General features: G+C 44.4%; 1 protein-coding gene across 5 annotated transcripts in view; it reads left to right on the top strand.

Moving 5' to 3' along the window:
* NPL (N-acetylneuraminate pyruvate lyase) overlaps nucleotides 1-18,498 on the top strand; it is a 28,520-nt gene that overhangs the window by 2,003 nt on the left and 8,019 nt on the right. Inside the window, exons 2-4 of one of the 5 annotated variants that reach the window (XM_074833083.1) lie at nucleotides 4,561-4,785; nucleotides 15,692-15,760; nucleotides 17,431-17,504. In XM_074833083.1, coding sequence (XP_074689184.1) covers nucleotides 4,748-4,785; nucleotides 15,692-15,760; nucleotides 17,431-17,504 — 181 coding nt within the window. In that variant the 5' untranslated portion in view covers nucleotides 4,561-4,747. Of the gene's footprint in view, nucleotides 1-483; nucleotides 578-4,560; nucleotides 4,786-15,090; nucleotides 15,166-15,409; nucleotides 15,546-15,691; nucleotides 15,761-17,430; nucleotides 17,505-18,498 lie in introns of those variants that run through there. The other 4 variants (XM_074833087.1, XM_074833085.1, XM_074833086.1 and 1 more) reach the window with 4 other exon arrangements.

Consider the following 18,498-nt stretch of genomic DNA (forward strand, 5'->3'; position numbering starts at 1 on the left):
ACTCTTCATTTAACCAGCTGCAACTCTAGACATATTTAGGTGCCAGCACAATAGGGCAGATTAAACTTCACAGTTTGAGTTCTGTGAACATCTCCCATGTTTGTCATGGTTTGTGCAAACTCCCTGCAGCCAAATTCAGCTAAGCTCTCCGGAGTGTTTGAAATCAATAGCTGCAAGTGACTTCTAACAGGAAACACCCTTTGCTTGCAGAGAACTTCATCAGGATGCTGTCTGATACACTCCGATTCTGAAAGGGGGAATAAAAAAACTCCTGAAGGATGCCAAATAGCATTTGCTAACTTATCTCTAAAGCCACAAAGCTTTCTAAAGCCACAGAAGTGGAGTGGTCTAGAGTGGTTTACTAATGGAGCCTATTAGGACATGCTGAGGCCTGAAATGCAGAAGCAGTCCTCTGCATGCTTTGGACTTTTATTTTACGGTGTAAACTTTCTATTTTACCTGTGTTCTGCTTGGGTCAAACAGGAAAATCAGCAGGATGATTTGGAGAAGCAGAAGGTGCTACTTCAGGGTCTTCACCCAGGAGCTACAGGCATGCAAAGGCACGTGCTTGTGTAAGGTTAGCTATTAGCTTACTCTGTCACCCTAATGTTCCTGTCAGGTGTGTATAGTAATTATTTTTTCCAGAGTAGAGAAGGCCATGTGAAAAACTATACTCAGCCACAACAGTTTGACAAATCTCCACAAATTTACCCCAGTCATGAGCACAGAGAAGTATTGCCTTCAAAGGGGGGCAATTAATCTGTAGATAAACACAAGCCCACTGTGGATTCTCGCTTTGTTTCTGAAGCAGAGAGGCCCAGAACAAATCCCCAGTCAGTTTGTATGTGTCCAGCTGATGTCCCTGACAAAGAGCTAACTGTTTCTGGTGGAGTAGCCTGAGGCTGGAGAACAATCATCAGTGTTTTCCTGAGAGGTTGTTTTCCAACACTCTTGTTTTTCACATATACATTGAGAGAACATGTCAACAGTTGGAAGAAACAGTAGGGTAGGCATGAGGACATGCATTCTGTACATAACTGTATACATACCCAAACTGTATGCAGTTAGGGGGATGGGGAAGGGATTCTGATGGAAGTGGACACACAGTCTCACCGGTGCCTCAGTGGTACCCCCTCTCACCAGGGAAAACCTGAATACACTAATTCTGTACCCCTTGCCCTTTACACAGGAAAATGACATGAAAGAACTGTTTTAGCACCTTGAGGTTCCAGTAGTTTGCAGAACATACGACAGGGAAGTTCAACAGCGTACATATACTGCTAGTTTGCCTGGCTATCTCTACCGCATGGGGAAAAGCAAAAATGGGCTGTAAAAATACCATATGCTATACCTCTAATGCAAAGAGTTGCTGCCCACAGAGGAGCCCTAAATGTACTAATTAAACTGTCAGTAATGAAGTCTCAAAGGTAACCTATGACACCTCTGTTTAATGTCATATATATATAGATGTGTCTGGGACTTGGCTGGTATTTTCTAGAATAGCTGACAAAGCAATGTTTCTCTGTACTGTTGCCTTAAGGAGTAGAGATGAGGGCATAAGCAATTAAAAGCATGCAGTTTGTAGCTTAACTTCACTATTTTCATCAGGCACTTCTGCACAGAACACCATAATGAACCTGTACTTAAGTAATGGCTTTTCAGGCTAGCAGCTTCTATTGGGTAAGGACAGGCCTGTGATATGATCACTTGTGATTACCATTTTCCTCCTCTCTAGACCGTATCTGTAGCAAGCCCAGACAAGACTTAAGCAACTGTTTTGCTGATTAAGGATACCAATTAAACTCGGACACCAGATTGAAAAGAGTAGGAGTATTTTACTAGTGATAACTAAATAATGTAACAGAGTAATACAGAGAACATGCAGTAAGAAAAGGCAGAATAGTGCACTTAAAGCAAACAAATAGGAAAATACACGGTAATGCATCAAACCATTACTACATGAGAGGGAGAACAGTGATTAAGAAAGATCCATCACCACTTGCATATGTTACCAACATCCAGACCCGCAGACGCTGGGCAGCCCCGGTTGCAGCGAGGATTTGGAGAGCCTGTCCCGGCAAGTGGGAAGTGCTACGCGGTGCCTCCACCCGTAGGTGAGGCTTCCAAAGTCACTGTGAGCGGGTCCAGCCTTATATACCAAAAATCACCAAGCCAGAAAAACTTGTACCTTTTTTTTGAGTGGAAACATCTGGTTTCATCGTCCTGTTGGATTCCACCCAAAGCCTGGCGAGGGCTTGGCAAGGGGAAACCAAGGGAGTTTCTAACAAGGCCGAACACTTGGGTTCTCAGCCTTGAACAACATCCTTGCATCCCATCCTCGAACAAGGCTGAGAAAGGAAAGTTGGATACATTCTCTCAGCATTTCATCCTCACTACTGATTATATTCTGTCTAAGCTGCATCTTTCACTAGTGAGCTTACACACTAAGTTAATGACTACATACTAAGTTAGCAGCTTCGGCTTGGGGCCTGTTGTTCAGGCTTCAATACTTCAACACTTTAGCACTTTTTACATCAGCATAGGTGGTTTGTTATAGCCTAGCACAATACCTACTAGCATAATGGTTATCATTTATAAAATATACAGGATTCATCTATAGGTCAACCCTGGCTTGGGCCTGTTGTCCAAGCCTTAGCACTTCAGCAACATGCTATATAGCAAAAATACTTACTGTCTGCTCTGGGGCAACATTACAGTAGCTGCTGTCAAATTCATATAAGTGTGCTTTAAGCTGCCTTTATCCCTAGAAGCAAGCACAGACTGCTTGCATGAAAAAGATTAATCCTTTCCATTCGCCTAATTGTGTCAGGATTGGAGAAGCCCACCCAGGAAAATATGTCTTGTTACAGTATGGTTAATGATAACTTTGAGGCATGTTCTTGTAACTGACAAATTTGTAGTGTAATATGGAAAAATTGTGTGTGAGGAACAGAGGGATGCGTGTGTCTCCAGTCTGGCCACTCGCATGTTCTAACAAGTGGTCTCAACCCAAAGGCTCCAGGCAGTTTTGCATTTCTGCCTAAGCCTGTCAGAGCATCACTTAACCTTGCATTTGATAATGATTTGGATTTAAAAGAACTGAGACTCTTCACATATAAATGGCATTTGCTCTTGCAAACACACACTTATCAGATGATGCAGAAGCCCTTACTTCACAACAAAGAAGTTGAGCATGTGATGTTACTGTAGTTACTGTAAATAATAGTCCAGGGCAGCAAAAGCGTCTTTGTATGTTGTTAGATGAATTGTGGTTTTCTGCAAATTCATGTCCCAAAAGAAGCCTCTTATCTCCTAGAGAAAGCCTTCTAGCCAATCCCATTTTATATCTTATTCTCACATCCAGCAAGGGAAATGAAGAAGCAACTGCTTCTAAAGAAGCAATTGAACGTACTATAGTGCTGTTCCAAGGAGGTTCTATATTATCCCTTGCAAACTGCAGAAATGAAATCTCTGCCATAACTCTAATGAGATGGTATTTAGACCTTATGCTCTGACTTACACATTTTATGTCAGCACACCAATTTGTTGCCATGGGATTGGCCTTCAGCCAAAAATCATTTGCGTTCTGGAAATGCATATGTGGATTTTGTTCATCTGCTTTTTGCCTGACTCCAGCTAATTTGTTACAAATGACACACGAAACTATTGCATCTCCCTGCTACCTTGAACAGCCAACTCAATGACAGCATTACCTAAAATCTTGCTAAATGAGTGACTCCTTCCTCACTTCATCAGAGATTGCATGGAACTGACTGCTCTTGACCAAATAAAAAGCTTCCTACATCCAACACCACTCCAGAGCACTCTTGACTTGGCATTTTCCAGGATTTCTCTGCTGAAGGTCATATTTTGGAATCATTCTGGGTTCAGATAATTAATCCTAAATTAATCCTTCCTTCAAGCTGCCATGAAAACCTTCCTGTCTTCTGTCCGTAGAGCCCACAGAGAGACTGGACGCCCTCTCAGCTTTATGTACTGCTTTATTCACTTGGCTTCTTTCCAAAATAAGGGTTATTTTTAATATGGATCTGTTTAGGGATCTAGCTATCAGCTGAACCCCACAAGCAATTATTTCAGTAAACTGCTTTAGCTTAATACTTACCTAAATCCACAGAAAACTTACGGTCCTCTCTGAGTGCTGGAAGGAGAGGAAGTGAATTCATGTTTCCCTACAAATTCATCCACATTCTGCTATTGACAGATTCTTCTCAGAAACAAGAACATGAAACAAAGTGAAATTTTACCTTCAAGATAAGAACATCTCATTCAGGGAAATGGGATTAAGGTCACATAGGTAACAGTGTTTCATAGAAAAAAGCCTTGACACAAATCTATTGTAGTGCTATTTTTGCTTTTTAAAATGGTATTTAACAATGACTTAAGCTATAGTTTAAGGTGGGAGAGAAAACACCTTCTTTGCAAACACAACTCTGAAGGAGAGAGCCAGGCATAAATCACCTGAGAATGTTAGTCAGGGAGAGGGCTCAAAAAAACAGCCTTAAGGAGAACAGGCATTTACTGATTGTTTCTTACCAATAGGAAAATCCGGTATTTGAAGTCACCAACAAGCCCTACCACAAATAATGCTCTCAAGCCATACAGAGAAAGAACTAGTTAGCAACCACAGTGGCAGCTCAAGGCCTCTTGCATCTCACCTGCTAGACAAGCTGCTCCTCTGCCCAGGGTCTGGGTCAAGCTCCTGACTCTGCTGAAGGCTTATTTTGAGATGATGGAAACAGCCCCAAAAGTCTGGAAAGGACCCAGGTATGTGGAAATTGCCCTAGAGAGGCCAGGGTTTCCCTATGGAGTCTCAATGACCTGAAAATATGTCCAGAGATGATGGAAACAGGCCCAGAGCATAAGGACTAGTATCTTAGAAAAATGTTAAAGAAACTTTTCTCCTAAAAGAATAATATTTTCTACCTTCTCCAAAAAGACATGAAGAGGTAACAAAAAAAATGGTGAGCTTCTTGGTAGGGGTGTCTCTATTGTGATAGCTCTTGAGCAGTAGGGGTTGAGGACCACCGTGGTACATACTGGGTAATGTGAAGCAGAATGAGGAATCCATTGCAAAGCCCTTGCAGTCTAATTGTGAATGTATTTGTCAGCGCGCAAGCATTAGTGATGCATGGCTGTAGGAAAGTGTTCTCTTCCTGGCCTGTTGACCAGCTAAGCACCTAAGCACAAACTGACCAGTTATCCTAGCTAAGGGTTTGTCTCCTAAGCTTCTTCCTGGTCTTAGTTGCGTGAGTATGGATCATATCAGTACTTCTCCCATCTTCTAACAGTGGGGATTTTGGTAGTGGACGTGGGGTTTCGGTGGGCATTTTTGTTATTTAGATTATGCAAGAAAGGCCTCCAGAGATGGATTCTTGAAGAACCTGGTCTCTCTTTCTCAAGAGGAGCCAATGCTGTGTTCTGCAGCAGATGGCACTGTTGTTTGTGTTCAGAGGTGAGTTTTACTTTAATACAAAAATCCCTCAAACTGTCTTGGTTGTCAGCTATCACTTCAGCTCACTAATGGATCCAGTGTAGCGTGACAGTTCTTTCTATTTCTAAAGCCTTACATTTGAATATACTCTAGTATCTCATAGTGAACTGTTAATGGGGAGATTAAACATTTAAGCGTCTTTAACATCTAAAAAATTAACGTCTTGGCATGTTAAACATCTTTTATGCAGCAGACACACCAGTCTGAATGTCTGTTAGGATGGTTAAGAAAATCCTAAATTAGGAAAATCCTCCAAGCTATGCTCAATTCTAGAAGAGTTAAGCTGGCAAGCTTCCAGGTACAATTGGTATCCAACTTAACAGTTTAAAATTCAAATTTAAAAACTGAGAGGTCAGTATTTCTTTTAATTTTTGCACCTTTAGATTTAGAGCAGAGAAAATGAGGTAGATGCTCTACTTACAGCGACATCACATCAGTTTCTCAGATGATGTACTTCTGAATACCAGCCAGCCAAGATGGCATTTAACAGAATCTCATCACTTTCACAGGTGTTGTCTTTTTGAATTTCTGCCATCATTTAGGCTTGGGTACTTCATATATGTTCTGAAAATAGACTTGGGTCTGTCTTTGAAAGAGAAATACATCTGGATACATTGATCCATTGCAGAGAGAAACAGAAGCAAAACTATAGTTTAATTATGCACAACCAGAACTGCACTCATGGTAGCTTGAGAAATGGGGAAATCCAGATGTCAAAATTGTGTATAGGTAGAGCGAAGTGTGATCTGGGGAAAGCAGAAGTAAAGGACAGGGCTGGTAAGTTGTAGTCAGTGTAGAAAATGTTGGAAGTGTTAACACAGCAACAACAGGAAAGTCTGGAGGACACTTGCAGGGCCTTTGGGTTTGAATCCACTAAGCTGGCACATGGCAACAAAGAAGTGTTTATAACTTCCCTATTTGAAATTACCTTATGGAGTTAATTAGATAAGCTGTTGACATTCATGTTAATTTCTTTTCCTTATAAAAAAATTTCTTAAATCTATAAAACCATATTTTTATTCCTATAGTTGTTTTGGAAAAATAGCAACTGATTTTTGTTGTTGTTTTCACTGGTGCCCTTATTATCCTCTGAGCTTTGGCACCAGTGACACTTCACTGCTTATTTCAGTGGTAAGTGGGAAGAAGCTTTTCCGGTCACTGCACAGCATGCTGCAGCTGCAGGCAGCCTAAACTCTTCTTCTGCCGTGCCCAAAATTTACAATGCAGATTTTGGAACCTGAATGTGAGTTCATGTATTCAGATTCTCCTGAATATAAATTCCCACAGCCATTTAAGCCTTCCTAAATGTTGGATTGTGGGGGTTTTTTTTCATTGGAAGGATGTATTTGGCATTAAACATGCACTTGAAATCAGTGTAAAGGAGAGGAAAACGGCAACAATAAACTAATTTCTTCTTTCTTTCATTCTTAAGACTCTGAACTCACATGCATGTCATTGGCACTGCTGGTTGCATGTGGTGTGCTAGCACTTGGGACATGGGTGTAAGGGGATGTGGATGTGCAGGTATCTATACATTTGCAGATGAGTGTAGGAGGAATGAAGAGAGTTAGTAATTATCCAATCTATTATGTAGTACTGCTGAACAGGACCGACACTGTCCTTTAAACCTCTGTGGAATAACTTGTGTATTAGTTTTGGCTAAAGCACAGTCCTTCTGGTAATTACATAGAGCCTGTGTAAATATCAGAGAGTCTTAGAATCTTTATCATCAGTTTCTTAATTGCATTCTTTCCAAAGGTAAGTGAAGACTGCCCTGAAACACGAAACTCTCACCCAAGGACTGGGGGAGAGGGACAGAGGCAGTGGGGGGGAGTCAGAAACAGCGATCGGCTTTGAAACGTGTGGGAAGACAGTCCCAAACCTGAACCAGCACTGAACTGGGGAGGCTGGGGCAACCCTCAAATTTCTCAAAATGTCTCTGAACTACTGTAAGATTTTAAGCCCCTCTAGGCAGCTCTAAACCACTGTATACATCTTCTAAATTGCTGTAAAAGTCCTTTAATCAGCTCTTAAGAGCTGTAAAGATCTCTGTACTGCTGCAATGAGGCAATTGCCTCAAAACATATGTAATTTACACAACTCTAAGTGGTCTCTAAACCACTCTAAAACTCTCCTAATCAGCTCTTAAGCTGCCACTAAATGGCTCTAAACATCTCTAACAATTGATTACCACTTTTAAAATGCCTTTAAACTTCCTGTAAACAGCTCTAAAGATCTAAAGAATAACTCCGAATTCCTCCAAAACTCCTCAAAAGCACACTAAGCAGTTCTGAGGAGCTGTAATATCCCTTTAAAGAGTGCTAGGGTCCTCTAAACTGCACCAACATCTTTCTATATCTCCTCTAAACAGCTTTCAGGTTCATCTGATCTTATCTAGAACTCCTCCGTATTGATCTGAAGTTCCCTGAATTTCCTTTGGGCCTCCTAAACTCCTCTAAGGACCTCTAAAACTCCTTGAATATGCTCTGAGGTGCTCTAAACCCTTCTAAAATACCACCAGCTACAAAACACCTCTGATGAGCTCTTAAAGAGCTATTATTACACACCCTAAATTACACCTTTTAAAATCATTTAACTAATTCTAAAACACTCAAGGGTGTCACTAAACCAGTCTGGGCTTGTTTAAACAGCTCCAAATACCTCCAAAATGCACTACACTGCTCTGCAACCTATCTAAACAGCTCTACAACTCTTCTAAACAGCTATAAACAATGGTGAGAAACTATAAATACCTCTAAAATCTCCACTCTACCTCTCTGAAGATCCTCTAAACACTAATATCTAAAATTCTTCCACACTGCTTTAAGCAGCAGCAAAATACTTCCAAATAGATCTCTAATCCCCCTTAGACTCCTCACAACTGCTCTAGAATCACAGAAGCATAGAATCATTTAGCTTGGAAAAGACCTTTAAGATCATCAAGTCCAACTGTTAACCTAGAACTGCCAAGTCCACCACTAAACCATGTCCCTAAATGCAACATGTACATGTCTTTTAAATACCTCCAGGGATGGTGACTCCACCACTTCCCTCGGCAGCCTGTTCCAGTGCTTGACCCTTTGGGTGAAGAAAATTTTTCCTAATATCCAATCTAAACCTCCCCTGCTGCAACGAGGCCATTTCCTCTTGTTGTATCACTTGTGGCTTGGGAGAAGAGACCAACACCCACCTCGCTACAACCTCCTTTCAGGTAGTTGTAGAGAGCCATAAGGTCTCCCCTCAGCTTCCTCTTCTCCAGACTAAACCCCCCCAGTTCCCTCAGCCGCTCCTCATCAGACCTGTGCTCTAGGCCCCCCACCAGCTTCATTGCTTTTCTTTGGATGTGCTCCAGCAACTCAGTGTCTTTCTTGTAGTGAGGGTCTCAAAACTGAACACAGTAATCGAGGTGCGGCCTCACCACTGCCAAGTACAGGGGCACAACCACTTCCCTAGTCCTGCTGGCCACACAAGCCAGGATGCCATTGGCCTTCTTGCCCACCTGGGCACACTGCTGGCTCATGTTCAGCCAGCTGTCAATCAACACCCCCAGGGCCTTTTCCGCTGGGCAGCTTTCCGGCCACTCCTCCCCAAGCCTGCAGCGTTGCAGGAGGTCGTTGTGCCCCAAGTGCAGGACCCAGCACTGAGCCTTGTTGAGCCTCATCCAGTTGGCCTTGGCCCATCCCTCCAGCCTGGACAGATCCCTCTGCAGACCCTCCCTACCCCCGAGCAGATCAACACTTCCACCCAGCTTGGTGTCCTCTGTGAATTTACTGAGGGTGCACTCGATCCCCTTGCCCAGATCATTGATAAAGGTATTAAATGGAACTGGTCCCAGTACTGAGCACTGGGGGACACCACTTGTGACCAGCTGCCAACTGGATTTAACTCCATTCACCATCCCTCTTTGGGCCCAGCCATCCAGCCCAGTGAAGAGCAGACCCATCCAAGCCACAAGCAGCCAGTTTCTCCAGGAGAATGCTGTGGGAAACTGTCAAAGGTTTTACTAAAGTCCAGGTAATCAACATCCACAGCCTTTATCTCATTCTCTAAACAGGACACATTGTCCTAAGAGATCAGGTTAGTCAAGCATAACCTGCCTTTCACAGACCCACGCTGGCTGGGCCTGATCACCTGGTTGTCCTGTACGTGCTGTGTGATGGCACTCAGGATGAGCTGCTCCACAACCTTCCTCAGCGTCAAGCTCTAGAACTCCTTTCTGCAGTTCTGAAACTCCTGTTTAGAGAAACAGCGTTAAAACTTCTCTGAAGTCCTCTAAAACTGCTCTGAACAACACTAAGCAGCTCCACACTGCTCTACATTGATCTAACTCCTCTAAACCCCTTATAAACAGTAAGCAGCTCTAAAATCCTGTAAAGTGTGCCAAAACTCCCATAAAGCACTCTAAAAAACTGTAAACTCCTTTACTTCTCCTAAACCTCTTCTAAAAACCTCAGAGCACCTCTACACTGATCTAAAGCTCCCCTATGTTGCTCTAAGCAGCACTAATGTGTCTCTAAATACATCTAAAATGCCTCTAAATCTCTACTGTACAACTCTAAACTCCTCTACACAGCCCTAAAATTCCTCTAAAGAGCTTTAAGCAGCTCTAAAACCCTTCTAGACCAATCTGTAATTCCTACAAACTGTTCTAAGCAGCTCTAAACCACTTCAAGCTACTGAAAAATTTCTCATATGCTGTCAACAAAACTCTCTCAAAATATTCAGAAAATCTTCTGAACTTTCTCTAAATGGCTCTACAGAGCACTGAATTGTCTCTGAACCTCCCAAAATACACTGTTCTTCTGGGCCAGTATTGCTTAACCTCTTCATTAATGACCTGAATGATGTAGCAGAGAGCACCCTCAGCCAGTTTGCAGAGGGGCCTTGACAGGCTGGAGAAATGGACTGACAGGAACCTCCTGAACTTCCACAAAGGGAAGTGCAATGTCTTGCAGCAGGGTAGGAATAAGCCCATGCACCAGTACAGACTGGGGGCCACCCAGCTGGAAAGCAGCTTGGCTGAAGAGGACCTGGGGGTCCTGGTGGACAAGCGGAGCGTGAGCCAGCAGCGTGGCCCAGCAGTATCCTGCATTTAAAAAGAGTTGCCAGCAGGTCGAGGGAGGTCATCCTTCCCCTCTGCTCAGCGCTGGTGAGATGCATCTGGAGTGTTGGGCTCCCCTGCAAAGGGAAGGCATGGCCTTCCTAGAGCAAGTCCAGATCATGGGACTGGAGAATCTGTATTACAAGAAGAGGTTGAGAGAGCCAGGACTGTTCAGCCTAGAGAAAGAGAAATTATCCATAGGAATGGAAGAGCACAGAGAAGAGGGGATTTCTGGAAGAATGACATGAGCCTCAAAGAAAAATACATGTGCTTTGTGAGAACCTGTTAATAAAGCCAAACCCCAGAGAAAGTGATGTCTGCATGTGAACAGCCCACAGTGAACATATTTTGGAGCGGAGGAGGAATACCACAAACCCAAACTCCTGAGATTATTATGTGACTACATGAAAAATGTGCTCCCAGAGCACACAACAACAGGGGATTGTTCTCTCTCCTGCAGGCACTGGATGCTCTCAAAACACGCTCTAACGAAGATGTGAAAGTGCACACTGAAGGCAGAATGTTTTATTGCACTTGTTTTATGGATGGGTGTAGAAAACCCAAATGATTTTCCCTAGGAAGCAAGCCAAGCCCACAGGAGAGCTGCAAGCTGCAGGCATTGGGGCGTATTCAAGAAAGACCTATTGATGCTTTTTGGTGGTCAGTCTATAGGCACTCTGTATGGCCTTTCATAGCCTCTTTTCTTCTGAGTCTGTTAAATATCAGCCACAAATCTGTGCAGGGCACTATCTTGTCTTAAGAGGTGCTGGTGGTCTGCTGGTCAGATCTACTGGGAGAAGACTGGAATTCCAGACCAGCTGCAGTTCTGGTGGGATGGAGGAGGGTTGTGCTGTGCACAGCTGCCTTTCTGCCACGGGGCTTAGGCTCTGCACTGCACGTGGTACACATCTGGTAAAACCACATGTCGGAGAAGAAAACAGGAGCCACATGGGCTGCATGCAGAGAGCGGTTTTAGCTCTCCATGAGCCATTGTTTTCTGCTCGCTTGTCATAGCCTGACCTCCATTTGCCTTTCTCACACAGCGACATGGATCCTCCCGGCTCCACATGCCGCATCTCCCAGAGCCAGGGCACTGCACTGGTGCTGGGAGCACTTCCAGCACCACAGTGGAGCCCGAAACGGGCAAGAGATGAGGAAACAGGCAGCCAAAGCCTTTCCTGGTTGAAGTCCTCATGGTGTCCTGCACCCCCCACAACGTGAGCTGCACCCCGGTCGTGGTGGTGTACATAGGTGGGGCCAAAATGGGTCTTCCCCTTCTCATTTCTGCATATCTCGTGGCTTTTGGTTTATGGCATGGTTTTTCTGCTCATACACTGTATGTTTATATGTTATTGGTTTGTGTTTCTCTTATCCAAATAGTGATGATTTGTAAAAGAACTACAGATTAGAGGCACTGAGTAGCAGGTCTCCACCACAGCAGGCATCCATCAGACACAATTACTACCTGCAGAGCTTGCACCTCGATAACTATGGCGAGGAACAGAAGAGATAAATATGACCTCTATGTTACAATGAGATCAATGGCTGGCTTATTTCTTCAATGCCACAACTTTTTGATTTGATGCTGAGTAGAGATTTCAGATCCTGAGGGTGAGATGTGCACATTTGTCACTTAAAAGAAATGCAGAGATGTAAGATGAGTTGTAATGACGCTGAATTTCTTGGGTGTATGGGATTTTGTTTTACGGTAATGATAATATTTTGATGCTTACTCTTAAATTACTGAGCTGTAGTTTTAGGTTTCATCTCCAGTTGCACCTCTGGTTTTGTCTGGGACCAGAGAAAAGATGAAATCTGACTAATTTGTTTGGGAAAAAATAATCTTTTAATCAGAGATGCTCTTTATCACAATTCCCAGGCCTCTGCAAGCTTTTGACATACCCTCTGGTGCTCGTTCCCTTTACGACAAAGCAGCGTGGGTTTGCTTCCTCACTTACAATGATGCACCTTTTGAAATCCTTCTCGTTCAGTGTCACTGAACTGCAGAAGATGTGTTTTTCTATTGCAGTGGATGCGTCTCTAGCAGACAGCTCCAGGAGAGCATTTTGACGCCGCTAATCACGGCAGTAGCATCAACTTCTCTCTGTCGTGCAGCTCCGGAGCCCGTGGGTGGGCAACCTCAGGGGAGCTGAGCCCGAATCGCTTCAGGCAAACACGCTTCTAGTTTGCAGCGAGGCTTCTCTCATTATTTTCAGCCATCAAGCAGAAGATAGCCCCTTTTTTTCAACAGTGACTCATGCCTGGGCAGAAATCCCCACTGAAATTCATAGAGGTTGAAAGGGCTCAAACCAATGAATTTCTGATTAAGACTAAACTGTGATGCATGAAAGTTTTGCTTGTGTTTGTTTCCCAAGAACTCCTCAACTGTTTTCCCCAGGCCTCTTTGTCTGTCCAGACAAAAGTAAAATTCTCCCTATATAACTCACTCATAGTGATATGATAGTTATCATATAGTGATAGCAGACTCAAAGCCTTCAGTGGGCACTTGGGCAAACTAAGGTAAGGGGGACTCGAACAAAAGGACACAGAGATACTACCTAGGGAGGATGATCTCACCAATTTAGGAAGAAGACACCTGGACTTTACTTCACAGCACATGCTCTGGAAAGAGCAGACACCGTGAAGAGGACCATGTACTTCTTCCCTCGACCACCCAAGACCCTCACTCTATTTTCACTACGCATGCTCGGACTATGGAAAAGACGGAAGAGGGAATTGAGGATTATGTGTCCCCACCTCTCTAAATGCTAGAAGCATTCCCCGGAGAGGAGGAAGAACACAGAAGAGAGGCAGTAGGAGGTAGCATTCCAGTCACTGCCTGGACTTGTAAAACAGGTCCAGTGCCAGGTCCAACTATACAGGCACCACTCAGACAAGCGATGGGACTGAGAGGAACAACCCGAATTAAAGTCCCCTTTAATATGGGTGACTTGAATGCTTGGAAGGAGGTAGTGAGAACCTACCAGGATGACCCACTAGGGGTCACAAAAAGATTTGAACCAGGACCCCGATTGGAAAGATATGGACTTAATGCTAGATGCTATAACAGAAACAGAGAAACAATTGGTTTTAAAAACAGCTAGCCTCTTACTCTGTTTTGAACCAACATTTAATACCTATGGACAGAGATTTTCTAACTGTGGCTGGAGCAACTGGCCAGACTGAAAAAGCTTTCTTTACGCAACCTATAAAGTATAAGTGAGGAAAACAAATAGGTATACATAAGTTTCTTTATTTGCCTGGATTCCCTAAGCCATTATTAGGGAGAGACCCGTTAGAATAACTAGGAGCAAAGATCGGTTTTGGTGCCAAAGGAACTGAGTTTAAAATAAAGGAAGATTAATTAATCAAAATTTTAAGTTCGTCTTTGTTACAGACTGAAAAGGAGAGCACAATACCGACAGAAATTTTGGTCCAGGTTTATCCAGGAGTGTGGGCTTCTGGAATACCAGGTAAGGCTAAGAATGCCCAATTAACAGAAATCAAATTAAAACCAGGAGCTGCTCCAGTGAAGATTAAACAATATCCTTTGTATGCAGAAGATCGAATAGGGATAAAAGAAATTGTTGATACATTTTTGCAATTCAGACTCTTTGTCTAGACAAAAGTAGCAGACTCAAAGCCTTCAATGGGCGCTTGGGCAAACTAAGGTAAGGGGAACTCGAACAAAAGGACACAGAGATACAATGTAGGGAGGATGATCTCGCCGATTTAGGAGGAAGACACCTGGACTTTACTTCGCAGCGCATGCTCTGGAAAGAAGGCCAGCTACCATGAAGAATATTTACTTCTTCCCTCGACCACCCAAGACCCTCACTCTATTTTTACTATGTATGCTCGGACTATGTGAATGAATTCCGGAAACTCATTATCATAAGACACCCCTTTCCAGGAAATCTAATGAATATGTGTGATTGGTGTGATGGAAACTGATGTCCCTTGCTAGTTTGGGGGAGTTCTTATGGTGGAGGATCCCCAGGGCGACCCCAGCGCTGCTAATAAAGAATACCTGCTGAACAGTTCTATTGGATTCTGAGTGTTGAGCGAATTTCTTCGTTTCAAGGCGTTAACCAAACTCCCCAAATTTCCTGCCTGATGCTCTGCAGTGCTGCCATAGGCACCATTCCTCTGGCTGAGCCTGCGGTAGAGCCCGGCATCTCCTCAGACGTGCAGGCAGCTCTCTTCTCTCTCCACCCTGTTACTTATTTTTAAAAGTGTATTTATTTAATATTTAAAGCTTGAAAATAGTGATTAATAATCCAAACAAGCCTTAGCTTTTAAATATGACTTGTAGGGTGGGTGGTTGTGGGAGGCTGCGGGACTGGGTCACCAGAGGAAGAGCAGAGGAGGGAGCAGAGGAGGGCGATGCAGAGGCCTCTCTGTGGAGCGCTGTGTGGTGATGGCGGTTCCCGCCGCCCTTCCCTCGCCGCACGGAAACGGGGCAGCGCCTCCTCCCGCCGGGCCGGGCCGGGCCGGGCCTAGGGCGGAGCCAGGCGGCCGGCGGGGCCGCCGCGGAGCCGGGCGAGGTGAGGTGAGGCCAGGTGAGGGGAAGGGGGGCCTGGGGGGTGGCGGCGCTGCCCCGCGGGGCCGCCTCACCCCGCGCTCGCCGGGGCCGGAGCTGGGCCGAGGCCGGCGGGTGGGCTCGGCCGGCTGCTGCCCGCAGGCCCGGCGGGTCCCCGGGCGCTGCCGGGGGCGCTGCCCTTCTCGGGGGAAGGGTTTTGAGCCCGATTCTCTGCAAAACGGGTCTCCCTTCCAGGCTGCCAGGCGATATGTGCCAGACCACAACCGGTGCGTGGGAAAGGAGGGGTAAAATAGGAGATGTCTGAAACGGAACCGCCCCCCGGGTGCCCATCCTGTCCTGGGATGGTGCTGGCCGCATAAGCCGCTCTTTCAACGACGATAAAAAGACAAGTAATTCTCTCTAACCAAAAATAACACCCTTACAAAGTCCACTTCTTCTGAACTTTGCCTGTTCGGCTTTGCTGTTGACAGAAAGCGGTTCAAACACCACTTAAATGAAGATGGCAATAATTTTTATCTCTTTCTTTTCCAAACAGCTCAATGACACCGGGAAAGAAGTTAGAGGGTCTTGTAGCTGCCACAGTCACTCCGATGACTCCTGATGGGTGAGTGTGACCCTGTATCATAACATGGCATGTTGTCAGAAGAGCACTGCTTATACTCTTACCTTAAAACCCTATCTTCCTTCTTTCTTATATAGAACCGATCAGGTTTGGTTTTATTTTTAAATCGGATCTCTGATGGGATGGGGAAACTACTAGATTGGTCCCACTAGCACTAGAGTGGGTTCCCTTTGGTTCTGCACCCTCCTGTTGCCCACCAGATGCTGTAGGTCTGGGTGTGGAGAGTTTGGATCAGTCTCCCACCTCTTTTTCTATTGTTTTTGTAGCTGCAAATTAACTCATAGTAAGGTTACATACGTAGAGTGTTGCAGTGTTTTCCCATTTGTTAAGGCAAATCACAGTCCTAGTTAAAAAGAGCTCTTGAGAGCTAGAAAATAATTGTCAACATCTGATGGCCTTTTAGACTTTTCTTTACCCTAGCTAGCTCATGCATGCATTCATGTGTATATACGTGACTATACTAATTCATGGAATTAGTCTAAACCAGAAGAAAATATTGCAAGGACTGCATAGCTCTGAAAAGAACATCAAATCAAAAGTTGAAATTTGGCCTTCCTTAAAGCAGTGTTGGTAAACAGATGTCCTCCCTGCTGCATCTTGGTGTTGCAAGACAGGGTTGTTTGGAGTCAGCAAAGGACCCTGGGCTGCTCTGATGGGGGATGTGTCAAGATCTGTATGTGTTTCTGAGGGAGACGGTGGAGATTTGCTAGTACAGTCCTCTGAAAGTGATCTTTTACTTTTGAAAAGTGCCATAAAGCATGGTACTGTCTCAGGCAGGGAACTCATGTGCATTGCAGTCACTGCTGCGTTTCTTGCTTTAAAGGAAACTTATTTCTGATTTCATTTTTTATTATTACTCATATTTATTGCAACATGGTATTTGGAGAGTGATCTGGGCCCGCAGCCTGGAATGCCTAGGCCCTATAAGATATGTTCTGTGAAAACAGCTATGAAAATTTGGGTGATGTGTGAACCCAGTCAAGGTCTCAGAATGGACTTCCAGACTATAGGGTTGGTCTGTATGTTTGACAAATGAAAACAACGGTAAAATATTATATGCTGATAAACAAAATAAGTTTGTCCTGCAGAGAAGATAAACCTAGAATTCAATTTCCCCTGTTTGTCAGGGAAGTAGGTTGCTTTCCTCATCCTTCAATGAGAGAGAGAGAGGGGTCAAAGTCACATCCAGCAGATGCCATTTCACGGTCTGTGTCCAGCAGTTACAAGTATAGTTTAGCTATTTGCCAGCGCTTGCACAGATACCTTTGTGCTCTCAAGAGGATTCCTGTTTCCCTCAACAGTCAAAAAGGTTTAAGTGCCTCTTGTTCTCCCATATCTCCCCCAAAAATCCTTTGCTGTGAGAAGCCTGCAGTAATTAGCAGTTGAGCTAAAAGGTTGGAAGAGTGAAGAGAACTTGTCAGGAGGAAGAGAAACTGGAAGGAAGAATTCAGAACTGAACTGTTGCCTGAAACATTAAACGCATACTGAGGGTATGATACCTTGGGGTAGTCTGTGTGAGTACAAATGCAAGGCTTCAAAAAGACATGTCTTTTTTTTTGTTGTTTTCTTAATCTGTAAGTTTAAGATAACTGTGGGTGGAGACTTAACGATTGTTGAGGTTCCTAAGGTTGCTGCGGTTCCTTTCCTTTCAGACAAATTAACCTTTCAGTGATTCGTAAATACGTGGATTATCTGGTAAGCGAGCAGAACGTGAAGAATGTCTTTGGTAAGTGTTTTTTTGACAGAAACCGTGTTATACCCCTTTTGCTTGGATGGAAATCCTATGATATCTTGCCTGATAAGAGCTGTAGCAGGAGGGACTGTGGATGCGAGATCATCCTGAACATTTATATTCATCAGTGGAGAGAGTGTAAGCAATACTTGAGGTATCTGCTTTTGCCTACACCCTATGTCTGTGTGGGATAAAATAAGTGTTGCCTTCATACAATGCCATTCCCAGAGATGAATGGATAAAGCTGTGTTGGCAGAGGAGACTCAGCAGAATGATTTTCCCCTTTGCCTGAGCAAGATAAAGTCATCTGATCAAAAAACATCAGCTCAGGAGTCCAGGGAATTCAGTGAGCTCATTAAAGCCAAATGGGCTTCTTTTAGGAGACCTGTGGTGTGCTGCGTGATTCCAAGGTGGTCACTGCTTCCATCTCTCTTCTGCCTTTGCCTCAGGGGCTGCTGCGGGGGCAGCAGGGATGGCTGGGTAAAGAATACAGCATCTGCTAAGCCACTTTCATTCACAGCCTGGCATAGTTAAGTAAGCTGAAGTCAGTGATAAGATTTTTGGTTCAAAACTTCAGTCAAAAGAGTGCCAAGATGCAGAGCAGAGCGTGGCAGTGACTTCAGCTATCCCAGTTTAATCTGTTGTTTGTGGCTGAATATAGTGACATTTCGCTGTTTTCCAGGGGTGCTGCAGCCTAGGTAGTACACGTGGTTCCACTTGTGACAGACACCAAATTTCAGGTCAGGCTGTTTCCTTGGGGTGGAGGATAGACAAATCACTGCCTGGCTAGCTGGGCATCCCTTCCTGCACTTGTCATAGCCTGACTCACTGCCGGGAGAGGAGGTGGTGTCTGCTGGGGAGGAGGTGCTGGGGGGACATTTCCCAGTTTCAGCAGCTGATTCTGCCTCCTCCCTCGCAAAGCTGCTGATCCTGAAACACCCAGGTTTCCAACACAAGCATTTAGTGATGATAACACTGCAATCCCCAT

This window comes from Strix aluco, chromosome 8, assembly GCF_031877795.1.
Source record: "Strix aluco isolate bStrAlu1 chromosome 8, bStrAlu1.hap1, whole genome shotgun sequence".
Classification (NCBI taxonomy): Eukaryota; Metazoa; Chordata; class Aves; order Strigiformes; family Strigidae; genus Strix; species Strix aluco.